The sequence below is a fragment of the Bombyx mandarina genome, chromosome 05, assembly GCF_030267445.1.
Source record: "Bombyx mandarina strain Sakado chromosome 05, ASM3026744v2".
Classification (NCBI taxonomy): Eukaryota; Metazoa; Arthropoda; class Insecta; order Lepidoptera; family Bombycidae; genus Bombyx; species Bombyx mandarina.
In genome coordinates this window covers 13,004,532-13,025,163 of record NC_143212.1, presented here as the reverse complement: position 1 = coordinate 13,025,163, position 20,632 = coordinate 13,004,532, and the positions used below count along the sequence as shown (strand labels likewise).

The window sequence follows — 20,632 nt, the reverse complement described above, 5'->3', positions numbered from 1 at the left end:
AAATAGGAAGGAATGGGTACTTTGCAGTATAAATTAGCAGGATTGTCAGCGCTACTCGTTTGAAACTACGATATTGTGGCAATCATAAAATTCACAGATTTAGAATTTTGTACGCTTTCATTATTATTGTATGACAATTGATACAGAAATCCAAACATATAGGTATGCACAAGTTACTTCCACTGTAGGAGTAACATCGTGTAACAAACACTCCAAGAGTCAAGGTTTTCGTTCACGTTGTATTGTTTACCTATGGTAACGGTAACCAGTTACCACCAGGCGAGCTTGATCACTCGTATAAACAATAAATAAAAAAACTCATCAATTATTTCGACTTACCCATAATCATCTAAGTTTAAGTACATCACTGAGTTTTGATAAATTGCGATTTATTGGAATTGAAATTTTAAAGTATTTAAAGCTTAATTTTACTTTCTTATTTATAACAAATTGTCACTTTACTCCTATTAGATGTAACTAATGATAATATAATTCAATGTGGAGGATATATTTCGTCAAAATAATTGTTTGCACATATCACGTTCGTTAACTACCAAGTTTGAATTTTACATTTGTTTAATCAATTAATCATGCAGCTAACTATCACAACGCTGTCTTGTCCCTAATTGTCTTTGTCATTTATTGTCTTTATTTCCAAGTTAATATATGTATTAATCCTCCTTGGTATTCTTTGATTGTATCTATGGAATCTCTTGGAATATAATTGAGCAATAATTGGAGTATAGTATAGTTACAGACATAACATACATACATATAACGATAAGTTATTTAGAATGAAGTATGTATAATTACAGTCAAACCTGGGTAAGTGAGAACTGGATAAGTAAGAAAACTCTATAAGTGAGAGTAATAGCAAGGACCCGTCATTTTAAGCTCCCAAAACCTCTATTAGCGAGAAACAGAAACCTCTGTAAGAGAGAGTCGTTTTTTCCTCATGGACCTCCGTAAGTGAGACTGCTACCTATCTATACCTCTATAAGCGACAGCCGAGCTTTATTTATTTATTTATATTATTTAGGAGGAACAGATGACAAAACAAATTACAAATTTAACATCTGCTATTTTATGACTCATTTTTAACTTTCGTGGAACTTCTTATCATTGTTTTTGTATTGTTTTCTCGTGAATATTGAACATATTCTATTTCGTGGAACTAAATAACGTTGTTATTTTATCGTATTCTTTTATCGCATTATTTTCAAATGGACACGTGTGCCTGTGTACCGTCCTGTTTGTCGGACTTACTCAGTTTATCGTTAATCAATTGCGAAGGAAAGTTCTGTTCTGCATCATGTAAAAACGGAAAATTAAAGTACTGTCATTAAAGTCATAAAATTAAAATAGTGAATGCATTTGAATGCGGAAAATCGCGAATCGAAATTCAGAGGGAGCATTAGCGAGAAACTCGGGTTAGTGAGAAACCTCTATAAGCGAGAATGAGATTGTGCTCCCTTGAACTCTCGCTTATCCAGGTTTGACTGTATTTGTAAATTTATGATTTTGCTTTAAATAGTAAAATGCTAGGTTTAAACAGTAAAATACATACACAAAGTTATATGGAAGCAATGTTATTAAGTGGATATATTCGATAATTGCTATCATAGAAACAATTGTTTGGTAACAACATTTTATTTTATGTTTTTGCAGCAAAATCTTAATACTATTATTTGTACATCCAGTCATACCTGGCACACACACTCATAGAATCAACAAAATTAGTCTAAGTTTTCATTAAGCCATTAATTTTATCTTAATCCTATGAAACTTGAACACTGCATTGATTTTATACAACCAATTCGACAGTGTCTTGTAATTTATATAAATTAGTTTTATTTATCAACTAGCGGCCCGCTCCGGCTCCGCTCGGGTCTTTAACAAAAATTTCAACGATATTTGACATGAAATAATAATGTGTTTTACAAAGTCGTAGTACATTATTTTATTCTATCAACAATATAGTTTTCGCAGGGCACGCGATGTAAAGAATATTTTAGATAATTTTTTTACACCTTGGGTTATTGGAGTTTTAGTAAGGATCTCTAATTTTTTTCTAAAAAGATTATAGCCTATGTCACTCGGGAATAGTGTAGCTTCCAAACAGTGAAATAATTATTCAAATCGGTACAATAGTTTCGGAGCCTATTCAATACAAACAAACAAATCTTTCCTTCTTATAATATTAGTATAGATATACGCTAAAAACGCTACTGTATTTTCGAGCGAAAAAGTGTTAACTTCAAATATCAAGTGGGTCTCAGTGACCGATATTCGTTTTTCAATCAATAACAGCTAATTTCGCCGTCTACATTGGTTTTGTTTCTTTATCTTTTTGAATCAATCAGCTGTCATTTAGTTGTACTGTTGCCGTTGGAGTTAGTGTAGGCTGCCGCAGAGGCACCTCCTCAGGTACGTTTGGTGATGTGGCATTAAGGAACTTTTTAGAGAGTTTGTCTCGGCCAAAGGAAAACGCCACTGTTATTGAGTGCAATATGACCAGTAGCAGTCCAGTCAAAGCCACAACCCCGACAGTGGGTCCAGGGTTGGCCCAATTCACTACCGGATAAATCCAAGGGTTTCCTTCTCTGAAAAAAGGAAATAGTATTAAGTAAGTTTTTGTGTAATAATGTATTATTTTATTGACTTCGATATTGTATTAACGTATAGAGATCACATCGTGAATGACGCAGACACCTTGAGATATTGAGACATGGGGTCCAATCCTCAATTACATCACGGAACGGTTCTCCCACCCTATAAAGCGGATAGTGCGATTGCTTCACTTTTGAAAAAGACAGAATGGTGATAACAAGTTTTGCAAGCAAATTGATGTCCATCAAATAAACAACGATTTTCCAAGTGAGCATAATTCATTCAAAATTCCATAATTATTAAATAAATCAACAATATTTATGCTAAAGCAGTCGTGTGTCTACATTGGAACAAAATAATCTTAAATGAAAATCTGTTTAAATACTCACTGTTCAACCCCACCAGCGAAGTAGTATATAATCCCGAAGGTGACATAAATCACGGAGAAGGTTAAGGGTTGATAAATGTGTAGTAAGCGACTTGGGTGCAGGGAGCTTGACATCAACATGAACATTACCAAGGAGTTGATACCGTGGATGGCCACATCCAAGGCGTGGTTTAACTCTTCTTCAATTCCAGCTAGAAAATTGTAAGTTTTTTAATTGTGGCATGATAAAACTTCGAAATTATTTGAAAGTGTCGTCCTTTTGTGTGTTGAAAATTGCAATTAGTGTTTTAGATTATTAGATTGGTATTTTATTAATTATGTCTAATACTACTATATGGTTTAATTTACAATGACCTTTAGAAAACTGCTTTAAATTAAAATGAGGAGGAAGGATTTAAATTGGGTATGGACCTACGTTTTTATTATTATTTATCCTTTACAGGATTCAGACTTTCAATTGTGTTATTCATTTTCATAAATAAATTAATAATGAAATACATACCCTCAAAAAGTAAAGACCAATAGAAAATGGTGATCAGGAATGCGAGTGGTACGGCAATGTTGTAGAGTACCCAGGAAACCTTGACATACCACGGTAGTTTGAATTCAGCGCCTGTTATAAAATAAAAGCAAACCTCAATTGACACAACAAATTGAAATTTTTTCTTTGAAATAAATACATTAAATAAATTATTTAAATACAAATATAATTAAACCGAGGAGGAAATTAATAAATACTGAAATACTCAATTAATTAAGAAACTGAAAATTTCAGGCGTGCAAATGAAAAATTAAAAAAAAAAATATAAACTCACTAATTGGTCCGTAGAAGTAGCAACGTGCAGAAACAGCAGTTGCAAAACCCGTCGCCAGAGTGTTGATCGTGAGCCCCCAATGTGTGAGATAAATGAACCAGTAACCGAATTTGTTGTTCATTACATAAAAAGTCATCGAAGATATCACTGTGCTAAGCGAAGTGAGGAAGAGTAAAGTCCGCCAAATTAAAAGTGGCACGGGCGACCGCGTTGTCTGCCAAGCGCTTAGGTAAAAGTCAGATGGCTTCGCATGTTCCAATCCAAGCATCCCAACGTGCGTTTCTTGTTTTATATACTTCATGAACGCGCCCATCTTGACAATTGTTTGAGTAACTTTTACACTGAAATACACGAAACGTTATCGATTAGAGAACGATAAAGGTATCTTTGATAGCGAACTATTTGTCAACGAGTCGTTGCGATTGTTATTATCATTGATGCCAAATATTTTGGATCAATATCACGCCGTTCGCTTAGTGATTTTAATTCGACGAAACTTAGTATATTATATTGCGAAACACTTCAGAAGTTTATCGTTAAATAATAATTTACTAAAAACCGATTCTAATCTTTACCTTTTATATAAAAAATAAAATATTTCACAACCCACGATCGTAAATATTAGCGTTAGTAGTTTTTGAATAGGAATAACTAGTGCCAACATTTTAAACTGTTTCAACGTTGCGCTTAATCAAAGCTAAAGGTTGAACTGTTAAATTTACAGTGATCTTTGCTAACATAACCAAGACTTAAATACATTAATATTCTCCTGTAATTTACAAGCAACTTACGTCACAGTTACTAAAGGAAATAACAAATACATCTCAAATTATCGTGGAGGCAAAACCCTCAAAATAAATACACTGTTGCAAATAATGAATGGAAGCTGGTGTTAGGATCTCTTGTGAGTTTGCGCGGGTAGGTACCACCACCCTACCTATTTCTGCCGTGAAGCAGTAATGCGTTTCGGTTTGAAGGCTGGGGCAACCGTTGTAGCTATACTTGAGACCTTAGAGCTTATATCTCAGGGTGGGTGGCGCATTTACGTTGTGGATGTCTATGGACTCCAGTAATCACTTAACACCAGGTGGGCTGTGAGCTCGTTCACCCATCTAAGCAATAAAAAAAAGCAATGATAACATTTTGACATACCTCACGTTAACCTTGATTTCTTTGAAAATTCAGACGATTATATTAATGGTCTAGTCTCTCGAACAACACTCGTAGGAACTTAACAAAATATTTTTATTGTATTGATAAAATAGTAGTTACTTGTTCAATCTGTACAAAGATGAAGCCGCTAATAGTACTATGATTCTAAGGTTCATACAGCAGCCTACAGCTTTCCGAGAGTAATAGATTCGATATTCGACTGATTGGATTTTGCAGATAGTTTAGAATGGGAGTATCTTGGAAGGTAAACCTAAATTGGCTTTAATATGTTGGGATACATAACAGAGCGAAGGTTATGCCTGATTCGCCTCGTGGCGTGTTGGCAAGTGATACCGATTACCGTTTCAAGGTCGCGGGTTCGATCCCCGCACAGGATAACTATTTATGTGATGAACAGTACTTTTTTACAGCGTCTGGGTGTTTTCTGTGTATTATAATATGTATATAATTATGTATTTACAACAAAACAGTAATATATGTAGTATATCCGTAATCTGGCACCCATAACACAAGCATTAAGCTTACCTTGGGGCCACAGAACGTTGTGTGAAAATGACCTTGTATAAAAATAAAAAAACAAATTATACTGTAGATTAAAGATACGCTATTTAAAGCCCTGGACAAGCCTCGCCTCGAGTACTGCCCTCATCTCTGAGGCGGGGCTCTCAAGTAAACACCATTTCCATTTGAGTCCATGTAGAAGAGGACTCTTTGGATTGTCGATACGGCCAATATCATGGATTCTTTGTAACTTCTGGGCCTAACGAGAAAATTTTATGCTCTCTGTGTTCTTGAACTCAATGTTCCACAGGTTATGCTCTGAGGAATCTATACTAATATATAAATCTACAGTGGTGTTTACGGATATTCCGTTATAACTACTGAAACGTGCATCAAATTAACTTGAAACTTGGTATCCATGTAGAATATACATGTACTTAATGGATAGGCTAATATTTATACGAGTGTTGGACTCCCTACACCAGTTAAGGGGCGTTAAAGATGAGAATCTTTGTGGTGGTGAGAAATAATAATGTTAATTTTAAATTCCCAGCGAAGCGGACGGGTACAGCTAGTTGTATATATGGTCCTATCATTTCCTTTTAGCAATCATACCATTTATCACCTGAGCAATGTCCTTGATACTTATAACTACTGAGTTCAACGACAGTTTTAAATCGCCCTTTTTTATTTATTGCTTATGTGGATGAACTAGCTCACAGCCTACCTGGTGTTAAATGGTTACTGGAACCCATAGACATCTACAACGTAAATGCCTCCACCCACCTTGAGATGTGAATTCTAAGGTGTCAGTATAGTTACAACGGTTGCCCCACCCTTCAAATCAAAATGCATTACTGCTTCACGGCAGAAATGGCAGGGTGGTGGTACCTACCCGTGCGGACTCACATGACGTCCTACCACCAGTGAAGTGAAGTGAATTGTCATATACAGTCCGGCTTGAAATTAATTTCCACGGTGTTTTCAGGTCACGTCTTTCTTTATACGAGTCAGTGGGTTGGCCATATTTCTGGTATTACTAGTGTCCATGAACAACGGTAATAACTTACCATCAGGTGCGACATTAGTTCTTCGCCTAATGTGGCAATACAGTAAAAGCTCTTTATTCGCAGGGGCATGTTCCCTAAGAATGCAGGGAATACAGAAACCGTGAATATGGAATGGTAATTGACATATATGGGATTATAGGGGATACGTTCCCAGTCGATATCATTTAATAACATACTTTAGGCATATTTTTAATAAATTCTATTTTACTTTTTTATTAGTCTATTTGACGACTCGTTTGCAAAGGATATTCGGTTGGATACCTAGATATTGGAATCCTTTTTATCAATGTGTATATATGTTACCGGAAATGTATGTAATCCGTCATTGTATACAATTCCTAGGAAATGTATGTAATTCCTAAAATCGCACGGAAATGTGTGAAATAAATTATATTATACTTACACATTACACATTTCCTAGGAAATCTATACATTTCCTAAATAGCAATCGGAAATGTAAAGCATTTAAGATATTGGTGGGTACGCGGGGACAGCGGGACGAGTCTTGCACTACGGTCCGTTGCCAACTTGCAATCCACTGGAACCGGCCAGGGATTTAAGAAGTGCCTTTGCAAGAAAAACTGTGCTACATCAAGATGTCTGTGTTTTAAAAATAAAGTACTATGTACTTCCAAATGCCATTCGAGCTTACCCTGCAAAAATAAATAGCTATATGGACTGACAAACTAATATAATATAAAGATTTACTTTTATACTTTGACATTTATAATTACTTAATTACCAGACTGATTACTTGCCAAATGAAAATTTGATTTTATAAGAATAAATATAAGTTGATTTTGTGATACGTTAAAAGTTAATAGATAGTTAATTTTAGAAGTTTTAATTAGTAAGATAATATGAATATATTATTATTATTTTACGGTATGACAAAAAAATATTATTAACAACGTGTTTTATTACAGAAAGCATTTACTTTATACATTTCCTAATACGATATTGGAATTATATACAATTCCGAGGAAATTTATACATTTCCTAGGATATCTATACATTAAATAGTTTTTCAAACAATATTTTATACATTTCCTAAATAGTATCGGAATTGTACACATTTCCTAGGATTTGTATACAATTCCTTGATTTCATACATTTCCGGTAACATATATATACCGATGTACCGCTTAGATCCGCGAATAAAGAAGTATAGGAATTGTATCGCATTTTAATTCGCGAATAATTAAAACCCGAATGACGTAAGCGCCATTAAGCCTTTACTGTACTAAAATTTATGTACGTATGATAAAAAAAATAAAAAAAAATGTGGCTTTCAGTAATGTATTAGATGAACTTGGGTTGAAATTGTTTTTATTTTCATTTAAAATAATGACAAATAAAAGAAAATTTAAGCACGTCAAAATTACGGATACACTTGCATGTACTTATAATCATAAAAGGAAAGATTGTTCGGGGCAATATATCAATTAAACGCAACAATGTACATTCGAAAATAATTTTATTTCAAATAATAATTTGTTCCAATATCCGTACAAAAATACACAGAACTGAAGCAAAAATGACAGTTGAACACTGAATTTCTTTTTATTTTAAGTCGGGTAAAAATTACACAAAAAAAACTTGTTTACATATTGTGAACGAATATCTTATATGTCGCAGAATTTATGAGGTTATAAGTTTTAGCTTTACAATTCAGTTACATTTTACTATTGATATAATTAAATTTTTTAAGAATTATTAGACAATTTACATGCTTCAAGAAACTTACTGAAATTTACAAATCATAAATTGTTTCCTGTTTATGTTAACGCTAAAAATTCGCCACATGATACAAGGTTATACTGAAACGAAGTAAAAAAAAGTTTAACGCTTTTTTACTAATACCAATACATTATGTATGTCGGAGAGACCACATTATTAACACCATCGTCAGACATCGTAGGGACGAATAGGGTGATCGAGCTAAGAGAAATATTGAGTACATCAATAACGTTGGATGTCTTTTCTTCCACAGGAGAAAATAGCCGGCTTCCCACCCGCACGGCAGGTGGGGTATGTGGGAGTCGAATCTCACTAAAAACTCCTGCCGCTCACAGCCGGCGCCCTACCCCGGACCGGGCGGGGCTATTGAGACGGCGGGACCGGGTTTACGCAGAGCATATTACATCCATCCCGCCGTAATAACGTTTGTTGTCTTAGAACAATTTAGAAATCTTCTCTTGACGTTAGCAAACGTAAACGAATGACAGTTCTTAGGCCGCAGGCACCGCTCTACAAGAAGGCTGTTTGGTAAGTGTGATGGCTTCGACGCTTCTCCATGGGCTGGGCTCTGTCGTAGCACGAAGTTAGCCGAGTTCCGACGATACCGCAATCGTGCTACCATCTCCTGGGAATCGTGCTGCGTTTCGTTTAGCTACCAAACTAATGACTTTCTCCGATATGTATATTTTAGGACCACATTCTGGCCGATAAAATACCTAACAGCACACTAATAATTATAGTAATGAGATTTCGAACGGAAAATATTAATTGTATAGGTCATTAGATATGTCCAATGAGTGTGGGTACTTCGTGAAACGTCTTGTAAGCCTGTCCCTTGCAATTGACAAGAGAACAATTATGATGTGTACTATGATGATAAATATTGCCGAGCCCACAGTTGTAATGGCAGCCACCCCAGGATTCGACCAGTCCAGCATCGGGTACACATACGGCTCACCAAAGCTGTTGGATAACAATCAAAAGTTTTAGCTTTCTAGTCGAGATCGTGATGAAATTCATCAAAGAAGTAGCAATAAATCTTACGGATTAGTTCCGCCGGCGTAGTAATAAACAATGCTGAAGATGAGATACACGACTCCGAGCAATAGCGGGTGGTGGAAATGTAGACATCGTACAGGATGACGAGAGAACATCAGTAGAACTAACATCAGGATCGCATTAACAGCATGGATGAACACGTCTAGAACCGGATCCATAGCATATTCATCTTCTGAAATTACAATGAATTGTATGTATATTTACGGATATATGTATGTACCTATGTTTATGTGTATGTATGTGTGTGTGTGTGTATGTATGTGTATATGTATGTGTACATATACTATACCGCCAATTGTACTTTTTTGTATTTAATGTATCACACTGTCTATTTGTTTTTTGGTGTACAATAAAGAATACTCTCTCTCTCTCTCTCTCTCTCAAAGAAGTATTGGGTTAGTTGATGTGAGTTGTACTGTATGTAAGCATTTAAAACTTATCTAATTCGGTCAATTGATGTAAACAATAATTACTCTACTCAGTGTTCTAAGTATCTTACAAAACTTAATTGCATTGTACTTCCATGCCAAAATTATTTTCCGTACGTTTTGTCAAGTTCCGTCCGAACTTTTGCATTATCGAGTCCCGTCCGAATTAATTAAATCGATTTTGAAGAGACAATAGAATATGAAAATAATTTAAATATTTTTTATAATAACGAAATAACGACTTAATATAACTAATAAATATATATTTTTTAAATAAAAGAGACTTAAAGAAAAATATATTTAAAACGACTAAATTGAAATAAAAGTTAATCGTGTTTTGAAAACAAGAGAGGAGACAAAGGAACATGTTTGTTCTATTATTCAAGATAGCCGTACTCGCCCGCTTCGCTGGACTTTTAAGATATACATTATTATTTATTGTCATTATTATTAGGGAGTCCAACACTCATATAAATATTAGCCTACCCATTAAGTACATGTATTTGCTACATGGATACCAAGTTTCAAGTCAATCGGATGCGTTATAACGGAACATCCGTAAAAACCACTGTAGATTTATATATTAGTATAGATTTGTTTCGTTCATCAAATTTACCAATTGACGTCAATTTAAGTGCAATATGACGTCTTGTTAAAGTACCAATTTAAAGTAGGTATTGTGTAATCCATAATGAGGAAATTCTAAATATTATTCTTGTGGTTTCCTCAAAAATAATACAAGTTTCAATTGGTGTACACAGCCTGACGAGCCACCAGGAAGACATTTATCATCTCACTCTAAGCTTTATTATTATTATTATTTTTATTGCTTAAATGGGTGGACGAGCTCACAGCCCACCTGGTGTTAAGTGGTTATTGGAGCCCATAGACATCTACAACGTAAAATGCGCCACCCACCTTGAGATATTAGTTCTAAGGTCTCAGTATAGTTACAACAGCTGCTCCACCCTTCAAACCGAAACGCATTACTGCTTCACGACAGAAATAGGCAGTGCGGTGGTACCTACCCGTGCGGACTCACAAGAGGTCCTACAACCAGTAATTACGCAAATTATAATTTTTGCGGGTTTGATTGTTATTACACGATGTTCAGGTCTCTGGTTTATTTGTTCTTCTTTCTTTCACTGGATACATCCTCCACAGGCAGTGGGAATATCCTACTTAAGAGTGGGATATTTCCGGCGGAAGAGACAGGTAATTAGTGAAAAGGAAAATTGTAACTCTAATAAGTAGGTACCACCGTTCTCCTTGTTTTTGGACCTGCATGCAGATATGCGTTCCTATTTGAAGGGCGGAACAGCCGTTATACTATACATTGGTGACATAGATACAATTGGGTGGCGGCATTAACATCATGTTCATGGGATCTGGTAACCACTTAACACCAGGTTAGCTCTGAATTTTTCAACCGTCTAGGCAATAAAAAAGAAATTGTAGGCAGAGTTGAGTTCACACAAGGCTACATACTACCATGTTTTCGCTCAGTGGTAGTAGTGAATTATTAATAAAATCATATATTTTAACCGAAACATGTTTGTGTTGTATAATTGCTTGGCCAGTAATATTTTATGACGAAAATAATAGGCAATTGTTAATTACAATTAAACATTTGTAAACATTTACCTGTTTTGGTCAGTAAGCTCCAGTAGAATATCGTGATAAAAAACGCAATAGGAACTGTGATATTGAAGCACACCCAGTACGCTTTCACGTACCACGGCAGTACAAATGACGCTTCTGAAAACATATAAAAAAAACATTATATAAATCGTATCAAAGGGATCGGTAGAGTCTAAACATTTTCTTAAGCTCAACGAATAAACGGAACTCTATTAGTGGTAGTATTATGAATTAAAAACTTCACAGTAGTATTGGGAGTATTAGCTGTAGTTCTGACGATTAAGCCATAAAAACTCGGTAATTAAAGGGTAGGCATTCTATAATATTTGTAGATTATGTATGGCTGACCATTTGCGAGCCTGCTCGGGTTGGAGTCAGTACTTATATCTATGGCGAAGATTCCGGGCGCCATTTCGGGTAGTGGATTTTACCTCGTGTTTCAATGTGAGCAGTGGTACTCACGATGTCTATGGGTTTCGATAATAACTAAGACCCAAGCGGGGCAGGGGGTATATGGGATAAAAGAAACATTTTAACTTAACACACAACATCACATTCCTTTTTTTTATGACTGATATATTACTGGTGGCTCGAAGACCTTTCCAGTTCCACCAGGACAGGTGGACGAGCAAAGGCTCAGCCAGGAGGGATGGGCTTTGCTAACAACTGCCCGAGCTCCTGCGAAGGAGACCTAACAACTCAAGAGCAGCTGCTTCGCGAATGAATCTACTACCGAATCGGAATCGCGACCCGCTGAGAAGATCCGGCGAGAAACTCAGCGGGCTGATGCATTGGTTAGGTTGCACGATCACATTCCATGCACTCCGTTGTGGATTTCTGTTAAGTAATAAACCCAAATCGCAATCATCAGGAAATACTGTGATAAAAATTAAGAATTGAAACAATTAGTCATTTTAAATCTTTGTTCACTATCTAATCAACAAATTCGAATTAAAATGGTATCAGTACAAAATGTCTTGTCTGTAAATTTCAATGATTTTACATGTTCTTTTTATCTCTTAGTAGGTACTATCAATAACCTTGTTATTCAAAAGTCTTCATTAAGCACACGAGACAGTCACATTCAACGATGTTGCTGGATTTAGTATCCTATTTGAATTAGTATTGATCTAATTTTATGAATACGATGATACAACCTAATCTATTGTAACAACGACCACCTGACCAAATAAATATGTATTTAAAGTGTTTACTGGGTCAAGTACACCTAGTGAGTAAATTTGACGAAGATCTATTAAGACGATAAACCACACGTCTATGATTGAAAAGGTATGCACGTTTTTTGGGTTTCGTTTCAGAATTACCAACGACGTTGTAAGTTAATACTTTTCAAAATGTATCGAATCTATTGAAATTCCTGATGAATTCGGTGTTTTGTTCTCTGACTCAGCCTAGTGTTTTAAGTTTTGACACGCGAACATCTTAAATGTTATAATTACTTAGACTTTCGATTAGCAATAATATAAATTCCAAAATGTGCTTTCTGCATCGCCCTTTTTGTGGCTACGAAGTATCTGCCATATTTTTGGAAACCTTGGCTTCACAGAATGACGTTATTTTATAAATAACTAGAATGTGCGTGAAATCACAGTACGCACCTAGAAAACAAATTTCTTAAGAGACCATAAGCCGGGCAATATAAGGAATCATAAAATTCGCCGAGTCCATGTCCAAATTGAATGTGATATTTTTTTACCTAGTGTCAACAGATGCAATTAGAAGTAGCCGTTATCAGAAAATTTGGCAGTTACAGGAGACCAAACATACCAAACATATCCTAACTGCTGTTACCTCTTGAGACATGAATTCTAAACCTCAACTGTAATATAATATTCAATTAGCCTCGCAACTCTATCAACTTGCTTTGCTTAAAAAAGGATACAACTCGCCTACCAAATTGAAGTAATTATAATTCAATCTAAAATATAACAAAAAATCTTACCTATACATCCAGTTTTTAATGATACCAAAGAAACTGCGAGGGCCGCTCCTGACGTGATTGTAATTAGAATAATTCCCCAATGAGTTAAATATATTGTCCAGTACCCGAAAGTCATACTTTGGCTTGTTAATATTAATGACGCCATTAAAATACCAGCTGATCCCAGGAACACCAAGGTCCTAACACACAACAATGGCACACTTGAACGGCTACTCTGGTAACAAGACAAATAAAAGTCCGATGCAGCATCGTGGTTTAAATTAAAATTACTCAATTGAAATTCTGTTTTGAAATATTTCTTAACTCTTCCCATGTCGAAGGATTTGTAATAACTGACGATTTTTGCGATCGGACAAAATTGTTATCAGTTACAATTTTATGACTGAGTAACATTCATATCGATTTTGTAGATAACGTTCCTTTAAAATGGTTTCCTGATGTTGCGAAATGATTCAAGTTATAGTTGTAACGGCTTACCGAAAATGTTTAGTTTATGTGTACTTCGAATTTTATAATATTCGATTTTTTATTTAAATATCTTTATTTATTTATTTATAACTTCTTATACTATAAAGTATAAAGGCGGACTTAATGCCATAGGCATTCTCTAACAGTCTACCTTAGGGGAGTGCAGAGATGAAGCTTGGTAGGTGTAGTGTGAAGGTGATATTACTGAAACATAATAATATGTGTATATATAACATACATAATATTTATAGATACAAATACTCGTACTTAAATAAATACATATACATAAATATATAGATATACATATATATATACATATACGTATCATAAATATATACATATAAAAACATATATAAACAAATATTATCAATTAGATGACTCTGCTAACTCTCTGAGAAACAGTTCTCGAACCTTCGTCTTAAACGCTTCACGTGTAGTGGCCGACCTTATTTTGAGTGGGAGCGCATTCCATAGAAGAATAGACTGAATAGTGAATGAAGAGTGTAAAAAGTCAGAACTATGTGGAGGACAGCGAAGAAGAAGATTGTGAGATGAACGAAGATTTCGGCTGTGGTCAGACCCTAAGTATTGAAAGGAAGTAGTTAAATAAGCAGGTGGATTTGGGGAGTGCAACAAAGAGTAAAGAGTACTGAGAGCACGCAAGCTACGGCGTTGACGAATGGGGAGCCATTTGAGTTGGGAGCGATAAGAAGATACGTGATCGTATTTCCGAAGATTATAAATAAATCGAATGCAGTTATTGAGAAGCCGGTTAATTTTATTGAGTAGATCTGCATTCAGGTCAAAATAGCACACATCACCATAGTCGATCATGGGGAAGACCAAAGTTTGAACGAGCATTGTCTGGGTCTCGCGCGGAAGGAAATTCTTCAGGCGGTAAAGCATACGGAGTGTAAGTGTAACTCGCTGACACACGGAGATGACCTGGGCTCGCCAACTCAGACTGGAGTCAATAAGTAGGCCTAGGTCCTTTACAACTGAACACCAGTTGATGGTTGAGCCATCATATATAACCGATGGGACATATGCCATATCCAACCGATATAACAAGCGTTGACTTCCAACAATAATAGCCTGACATTTGGCGGGATTCACGCTTATGCCGAAACTGTCAGACCAGGATTTAATGTAGGACAGGTCGTTATTTATTTTTCCAACTGCCGAAGACACACTATCGACTCCAGCCTGAGCATAAAGCTGCAAATCATCGGCATATAGATGGTACGCACATTGAAGATTTTCGGTAATGAGATTAATAAAAATTGAAAATAATAGAGGAGAAAGAATGCCGCCTTGAGGAACGCCAGAGTGCAGATCACACCAACTAGACGAAGACTCGTTGATGTGTATCGACTGCTGACGACCTCGAAGATAGGACGAGAACCAATCCAATGCTCCAGATGACATCCCAAGATGGGAGAGAATGGATAAGAGGATGTCGTGATTGACGATATTAAAAGCGTTAGAGAAGTCTATCAGAACCAATACCGTAACCTTTGTGTCCTCCATACCTGCTCTAATATCGCCAATCACTTTAAGGAGTGCGGTAGTAGTGCTGTGGCAAGGTCTGAAACCGGACTGTAATGTACTCAATAAATTGTGTGAATGAATAAAGTTAGACAGTTGTTTGTGCGCACAAGCTTCTAAAACCTTAGATAGGAAAGGAAGTATGGATATAGCTCGGAAGTGAGTAACAAGGGTAGGATTCGGTATTTTAGGAAGAGGAATGACATAAGCCTTACGCCATTGGGAGGGAAACATGTTGCTACTAAAGGAGAAATTAATGATGTGGGTTATGGTGAGAATAAGATGGTCTAAAGCTGTGGTAATCATGCGACGGGTGATTTTGTCATAACCAACAGCATTAGATCTAATGGATAGGATAATCTTTTTAATATCATCTGAAGTCATTGGAGAAAATTGGAAGGGGTCAATGTCTGGTTTAGGTAACCCAGCTATAAATTCAATAGTGAGACTTTTGACTTGATGATCAATGCCGGCAGATACGCTGAAATGCCTGTTAAGGTCATCTAAGGCAACGGTCCCCTGGAAGTCTTTATTCTTCTCTCTACCAATACCCAGAGTCTTAAGGAACTTCCAGATATTAGCTGAAGAAGCGGAGGTTATATTTTCGAGAATATGGCGGCGCTTAGCGTTCCGTACCATCTGATTACACCGATTCCTCGCAACCTTAAATGATGTCCAGTTTTCCTCCGTGTGGCGTCTCCTGAATTTTGCCAAGGCCCGATCCCTACGCTTCATCGCCATCCGAACCTCACTCGTCATCCAAGGTGCTGGAGGACGTTTCAACTTGAATTTCCTGACGGGAGCATGAGTGTCATAAAGTGCCTGGAGTTGAGCGTTAAATATAGTCACCTTCTCGTCAATAGATGTAGCTGCCGTCAGTTCATCCCAAGTAATTTTAGCAGCATCCTCACACAACTTGCGTCCATCCATGCGACCAAAACAACGCACGCGCAAAACCTTAGGCTTGGATTTGGGAGGTTTAAGGACGTAGGATAAGTAAATGAGGTCATGATGGGAGAAACCAGGAGCAGGAAACTGACCGTGAGAATGAACAAGATCGGGAGTGGAAGTGAGTATTAGGTCAAGCCAGGTATCCTCTCCTTCAATGTTGTGGTGAGTGGCTTGTAAAGGGAGGATGTGTAAACTGACTGACTCAACAAGGTCAAGGAGTTTTCGGGAACGAGTGGACAAAGGGACAAGGAGGTCGGTGTTGAAGTCTCCCATGATGATGTGGTGTGCGTAATCTGACCCTAAAGATTCCAGAGTTGAGTCAAGACTGGAGAAGTAATCAACAGAGGGAGGACAATAAACCACACCAAGTAAAGTTTTGACTCCCTTGACCCAAACCTCAAGGAAAAGGTATTCAGCGGAATTGGAACTCGTGGAAGAGGAAGAGGCTATGACTTTATAAGAAAAGGAGGCTTGGAGATAGATAGCCACACCACCCCCTCTCCTGTCCACCCGATCATTTCGGATTAGAATAAATCCAGGTAGGGGGTATGCGGCGGAAGGAAGATGAGGTTTGAGCCAGCTCTCAGAAACAAGGACGGCGTGCACGTTGGCGTCGGTGAAAGTTACATCTAGTTCACTGTAGTGACTAGCTATACTTTGCGCGTTTACATGACAAACGTTAAAAGTAGCGCGATTTTCAAGATTAAACTTACCACGTATCAGTTCCCCAGTAGTAGCAACCATCGAGCAAAAGCTGTCATCACTGCTAGTAGAGGAAGCAGATTCATTAGCAGAGTAAAAAGAGTCATCATCTGTATTCATAATAAATTAATAAAACTATTTAAATTTAAATATATGTATATATATTAAAGTAAAATAAATATGTATATATTTATTGAAATAAAACTTTAAAATAAATATAATATATTGATATGGCGCAGATAATAAATAAAAATATACTACTGTTACGTGTCCGATCACACTCTGCACCACCCGCCAGCTAACAACACAGAGTAATAACAAAAGTAACTGTTACATAAAAACAAAAAGTAAAACTTATAACATAAAACAATAAATTAATGTGAAATGGAACGTAACATTAATATCACTTTAATGTCAAAATGAAAGTGACATAGAAAAGAAAGAGAGAGAAGAACAAAAAAAAAATACAAATAAAAAGTGGGTAGAGAAAAAAGAACAGGCAAACAATAAAAATTAAATAGGAAAACATGCTAGTTGACGCTCGACGAGATTTTACGGCTTACGCGTTTTTAAGTCCGAGCGCGATGCTTCGGCCGCCCCGTGATTTTTCACTGCCGACGACGATAACTCTGCTGTCTTCGGAAACATAGTTATTAAGTTGTTTAGTTCATCGACAGTGGTGACCTTGATTCGGCTTCCATCCGGGACTTTAACAACAATAATGCCGTCCTGAGTCCAGCAAGATCGCATACCAAAAAACTGCCGACTTTTGCTAAACACAGCTTGCCGTGACTTTGTCAGAAACTCCTTTATGGATGCAGTTGAGCCTTTCAGCCTGGACTTGGCTCGCCAGACATCTGACCTGTGGCTTACATTCGCAAAGCTAACCAGTATAGGCCGATGATGCTCTCTGTTTGGTGTCCCAATGCGATGACAAACTGTGATAGACGAGGTTGTGATCTCCTTCAGCGACATGGTGCCGTTCACCAGCGACAACACGGCCTGTGTGCAGTTCTCATTGTCAGCCTCAGGAACTCCGAGAAATAACAGCGCTTTTCTACGATGCCTGGTCTCCAATGCGTCCACCATGTTAGCGCACTCCGAGATTTGTTGCCTCAGCAGGCGAAGCATACTTAGCATGAGCTCCCTAAAAGTCCTGAACTCTTCAGCAACTCGAGCCACAGTATCCTTGGCAGTGCCCCCAGTGTGCAGTTGTGCTTCTAGTTCGGCCATCCGCTTCGAGAAACTGTCCTCCAAATTCTTTTGTGCACTTTGGATGTCCGTGAGTGTTGACATAGCGAGTTTTGTATACCTCAGTGATTTTTCTCGAGAAAGTGATGAGTGTTATGGTTTAGTGCTGGCAGATGGTGCAGAGCAGGATCACACACCGTTGCTTAAATGTGAGTACATGGAATGCACTGTCTGTACTACAAAATACACAACTTTTACGAGTAAATTTACAATTTAAAAAGAACAATTTCAAATTGTAACAGAAAACACGTCTACTCGATACACCGACCACAGAAGAAAATATCGTATCTAAGTAATTAGGCTCATGATGACAGCCCATAAGAACGAACATAAGATTGTTTTCTATTTTTTCTTAACCAAAATTGTTGTCGTTGAATTGTTTTACTTTGAATAAAATGTCATTTTATATTTAGTTCTGTTTTTTTTCATCTAACAATTTTTGGAATTTTGTATTCTTTGAAGTTTTCGTTGTGTAACAAATACGATGTCCATTACCCCATTAGGTACACGTGTTAATATTTCATTTTTTTTTTTAATTATATCTTCAGCTCTCTGACTTTAGGGCTTCAATCTCACGTTTCAAGGCGCTCATTAACAGATAGCTGTCCAAGGGTTTCGCTAATCACTCAAGACCAGTGTGCTTAGTGTGAGTTTTTTAACGCTCTCGATAGCGTAAAAGTTAGCTCATATTTGTATGGAATGGGATCGTTTGCGTACGTTCGCCGCTAGGGGCGCTGTTCTAACTGCATACAAAAATGGCTTAACTTTTACGCTATCGAGAACGTTAAGAAACTCGCACTAAGCACACCGGTGGGTCTTGAGTTTGTTTTGTCATCCAGAGCCATTACATTGTGAATTTCGTAGGGCTCGATATATGCATACGAGGTACGAGTATGTAACAACATATTTAACTTAGTTAAGACACCAATCATCTCGGACAAAAAACTTTGTAATTTTTTGTGGTTACTAGGAGTATTTGATGTCGTCCTAGAATAGTAGCGCATCTCTTCCGTAAGGTGTCTTGTAAAGCGATAAATAGATTCTTCGAGAATGGGCAACAACGTTCCCTAAATATTATAGCAGCGTATTGCTATTATGAAGCCGCATTTATTGGTCATAGAGACATTTGCGGACAGGGGTGGGTTCAATCACCCTGCCTATTTTCTAAGCGAAACAATCAAGCATTCCAGTTTGTATCTTGTAAGTTTTACAAGACATCTCATAAGAGTGAGATAGGATCGCCGCTTAAAACCAGGTGGAGTGTCAGTTTGTCTACCCATCTACAGCAATTTAGAGGATATATTAACCAAATATTCTTCCTTTCAGAAGTAGAGGAGTAGAAGAATTTTATCATTTAGATGTGTCACAGTAGAAAATCGGAAATTGTATAGTTAATGTCAGTAACATCTAGTTGAAGTAATATGTTACATTATAATTGTGTTTATAGGTTCCTACGTCCTTCGTAATCGTAACGTATTAAGTCCACATTCCGACTTTGTAAGGAATTACTTTTTAATTGTTTCATTTTAATCGGCTCAATATTTATGCGTGCGCGATAATAGAATCATAAGTTGTTGTGACGTTATTTGCGGAACCAACTCCAACTTTAATTAAATATTAGACTAGCATTACGATAATATTGATATAGTAGAAAATTGATGACTCGTAAAGATATTCAAACGGATAATCGTTTGATTATGCCTTAATTATTTTATTTTGTTTCTATATTATATAATTAGTCTGGCCATAAATACTGTTACAATAAAAAATAAAAAAAAATCTATTGCAAATAACATTTATTACTTTTACAGTGTGTTAGTTTAATACATATAGGTGTATAAAACAATTTAAAGTATAAAAAGCATATTCGAAGTGGTCTCCATTGGCTGCAATACAGTCCTTTAAACGTTGAGGCCAATTATCAATAGAAGCACGCATTCTTTCCATGGGAAAATTTTTCACTGCCAATCGTACGGATTGTTTTAGGGACTCCAAATTATCATGGCGTTTAGAGCAAGCCGTACTCTCTAAAACTGACCATAAATCATAATCCAGCGGATTAAGATCGGGACTAGACGACGGCCAGTCTTCAGCTCTGATGAAGTCCGAAACGTTCGTTTCCAACCAAGACTGGTAGACCGAGCTTTATGACCTGGCGCCGAGTCTTGCTGGAAGGACCATTCTTCATTATTGAACATGGTGTTGTTAAGGGGCTTCACTATCTTCTCAAGAATGGTATCTTGATACACTTGTGCCGATGTTTTGATACCTTTTTCACAAAAGTGTGGCTCAGTCACTCCTTCATAGCTAATACCCCACCAAAC

General features: G+C 36.7%; 3 protein-coding genes across 3 annotated transcripts; all 3 read right to left on the bottom strand.

Moving 5' to 3' along the window:
* Nucleotides 1-1,539: 1,539 nt before the first annotated feature.
* Nucleotides 1,540-4,545, bottom strand: LOC114246320 (protein rolling stone-like). The gene is made up of 5 exons (XM_089727846.1): nt 4,389-4,545; nt 3,814-4,154; nt 3,501-3,611; nt 3,000-3,189; nt 1,540-2,603 (listed from the first exon to the last, which is right to left on the bottom strand). Exons 1-5 carry the CDS (start codon nt 4,475-4,477, stop codon nt 2,360-2,362), a joined length of 975 nt encoding a protein of 324 aa, XP_089583972.1. The 5' UTR covers nt 4,478-4,545; the 3' UTR covers nt 1,540-2,359.
* A 3,472-nt stretch (nt 4,546-8,017) lies between these two features.
* On the bottom strand, nt 8,018-13,703 carry LOC114246240 (protein rolling stone-like). The gene is made up of 4 exons (XM_028178687.2): nt 13,389-13,703; nt 11,429-11,542; nt 9,342-9,528; nt 8,018-9,260 (listed from the first exon to the last, which is right to left on the bottom strand). Exons 1-4 carry the CDS (start codon nt 13,699-13,701, stop codon nt 9,062-9,064), a joined length of 813 nt encoding a protein of 270 aa, XP_028034488.2. The 5' UTR covers nt 13,702-13,703; the 3' UTR covers nt 8,018-9,061.
* A 755-nt stretch (nt 13,704-14,458) lies between these two features.
* Nucleotides 14,459-18,353, bottom strand: LOC149503000 (uncharacterized). The gene is made up of 4 exons (XM_089727506.1): nt 17,997-18,353; nt 17,621-17,786; nt 14,973-17,167; nt 14,459-14,647 (listed from the first exon to the last, which is right to left on the bottom strand). Exons 1-4 carry the CDS (start codon nt 18,351-18,353, stop codon nt 14,459-14,461), a joined length of 2,907 nt encoding a protein of 968 aa, XP_089583632.1.
* Between the last annotated feature and the right edge of the window lie 2,279 nt (nt 18,354-20,632).

Bases quoted from the DNA above. Each gene is read 5' to 3' on its own strand.
- LOC114246320 (XM_089727846.1), bottom strand. From the start codon at position 4,477: ATGTTGGCACTAGTTATTCCTATTCAAAAACTACTAACGCTAATATTT. The intron at 3,612-3,813 runs GTGAGTTTATAT...ATTTTATAACAG, and splicing joins CTACTTCTACGGACCAATTA to GCGCTGAATTCAAACTACCG. The intron at 3,190-3,500 runs GTATGTATTTCA...ACAATTTTCTAG, and splicing joins TTGGTCTTTACTTTTTGAGG to CTGGAATTGAAGAAGAGTTA.
- LOC114246240 (XM_028178687.2), bottom strand. From the start codon at position 13,701: ATGGGAAGAGTTAAGAAATATTTCAAAACAGAATTTCAATTGAGTAAT. The intron at 11,543-13,388 runs GTAAGATTTTTT...ATATGTTTTCAG, and splicing joins ATTAAAAACTGGATGTATAG to AAGCGTCATTTGTACTGCCG. The intron at 9,529-11,428 runs GTAAATGTTTAC...TTGTAATTTCAG, and splicing joins GAGCTTACTGACCAAAACAG to AAGATGAATATGCTATGGAT.
- LOC149503000 (XM_089727506.1), bottom strand. From the start codon at position 18,353: ATGTCAACACTCACGGACATCCAAAGTGCACAAAAGAATTTGGAGGAC. The intron at 17,787-17,996 runs GTTTGTCATCGC...TGCTGGACTCAG, and splicing joins TCACAACCTCGTCTATCACA to GACGGCATTATTGTTGTTAA. The intron at 17,168-17,620 runs GTAAGCCGTAAA...TTATGAATACAG, and splicing joins GCGCTCGGACTTAAAAACGC to ATGATGACTCTTTTTACTCT.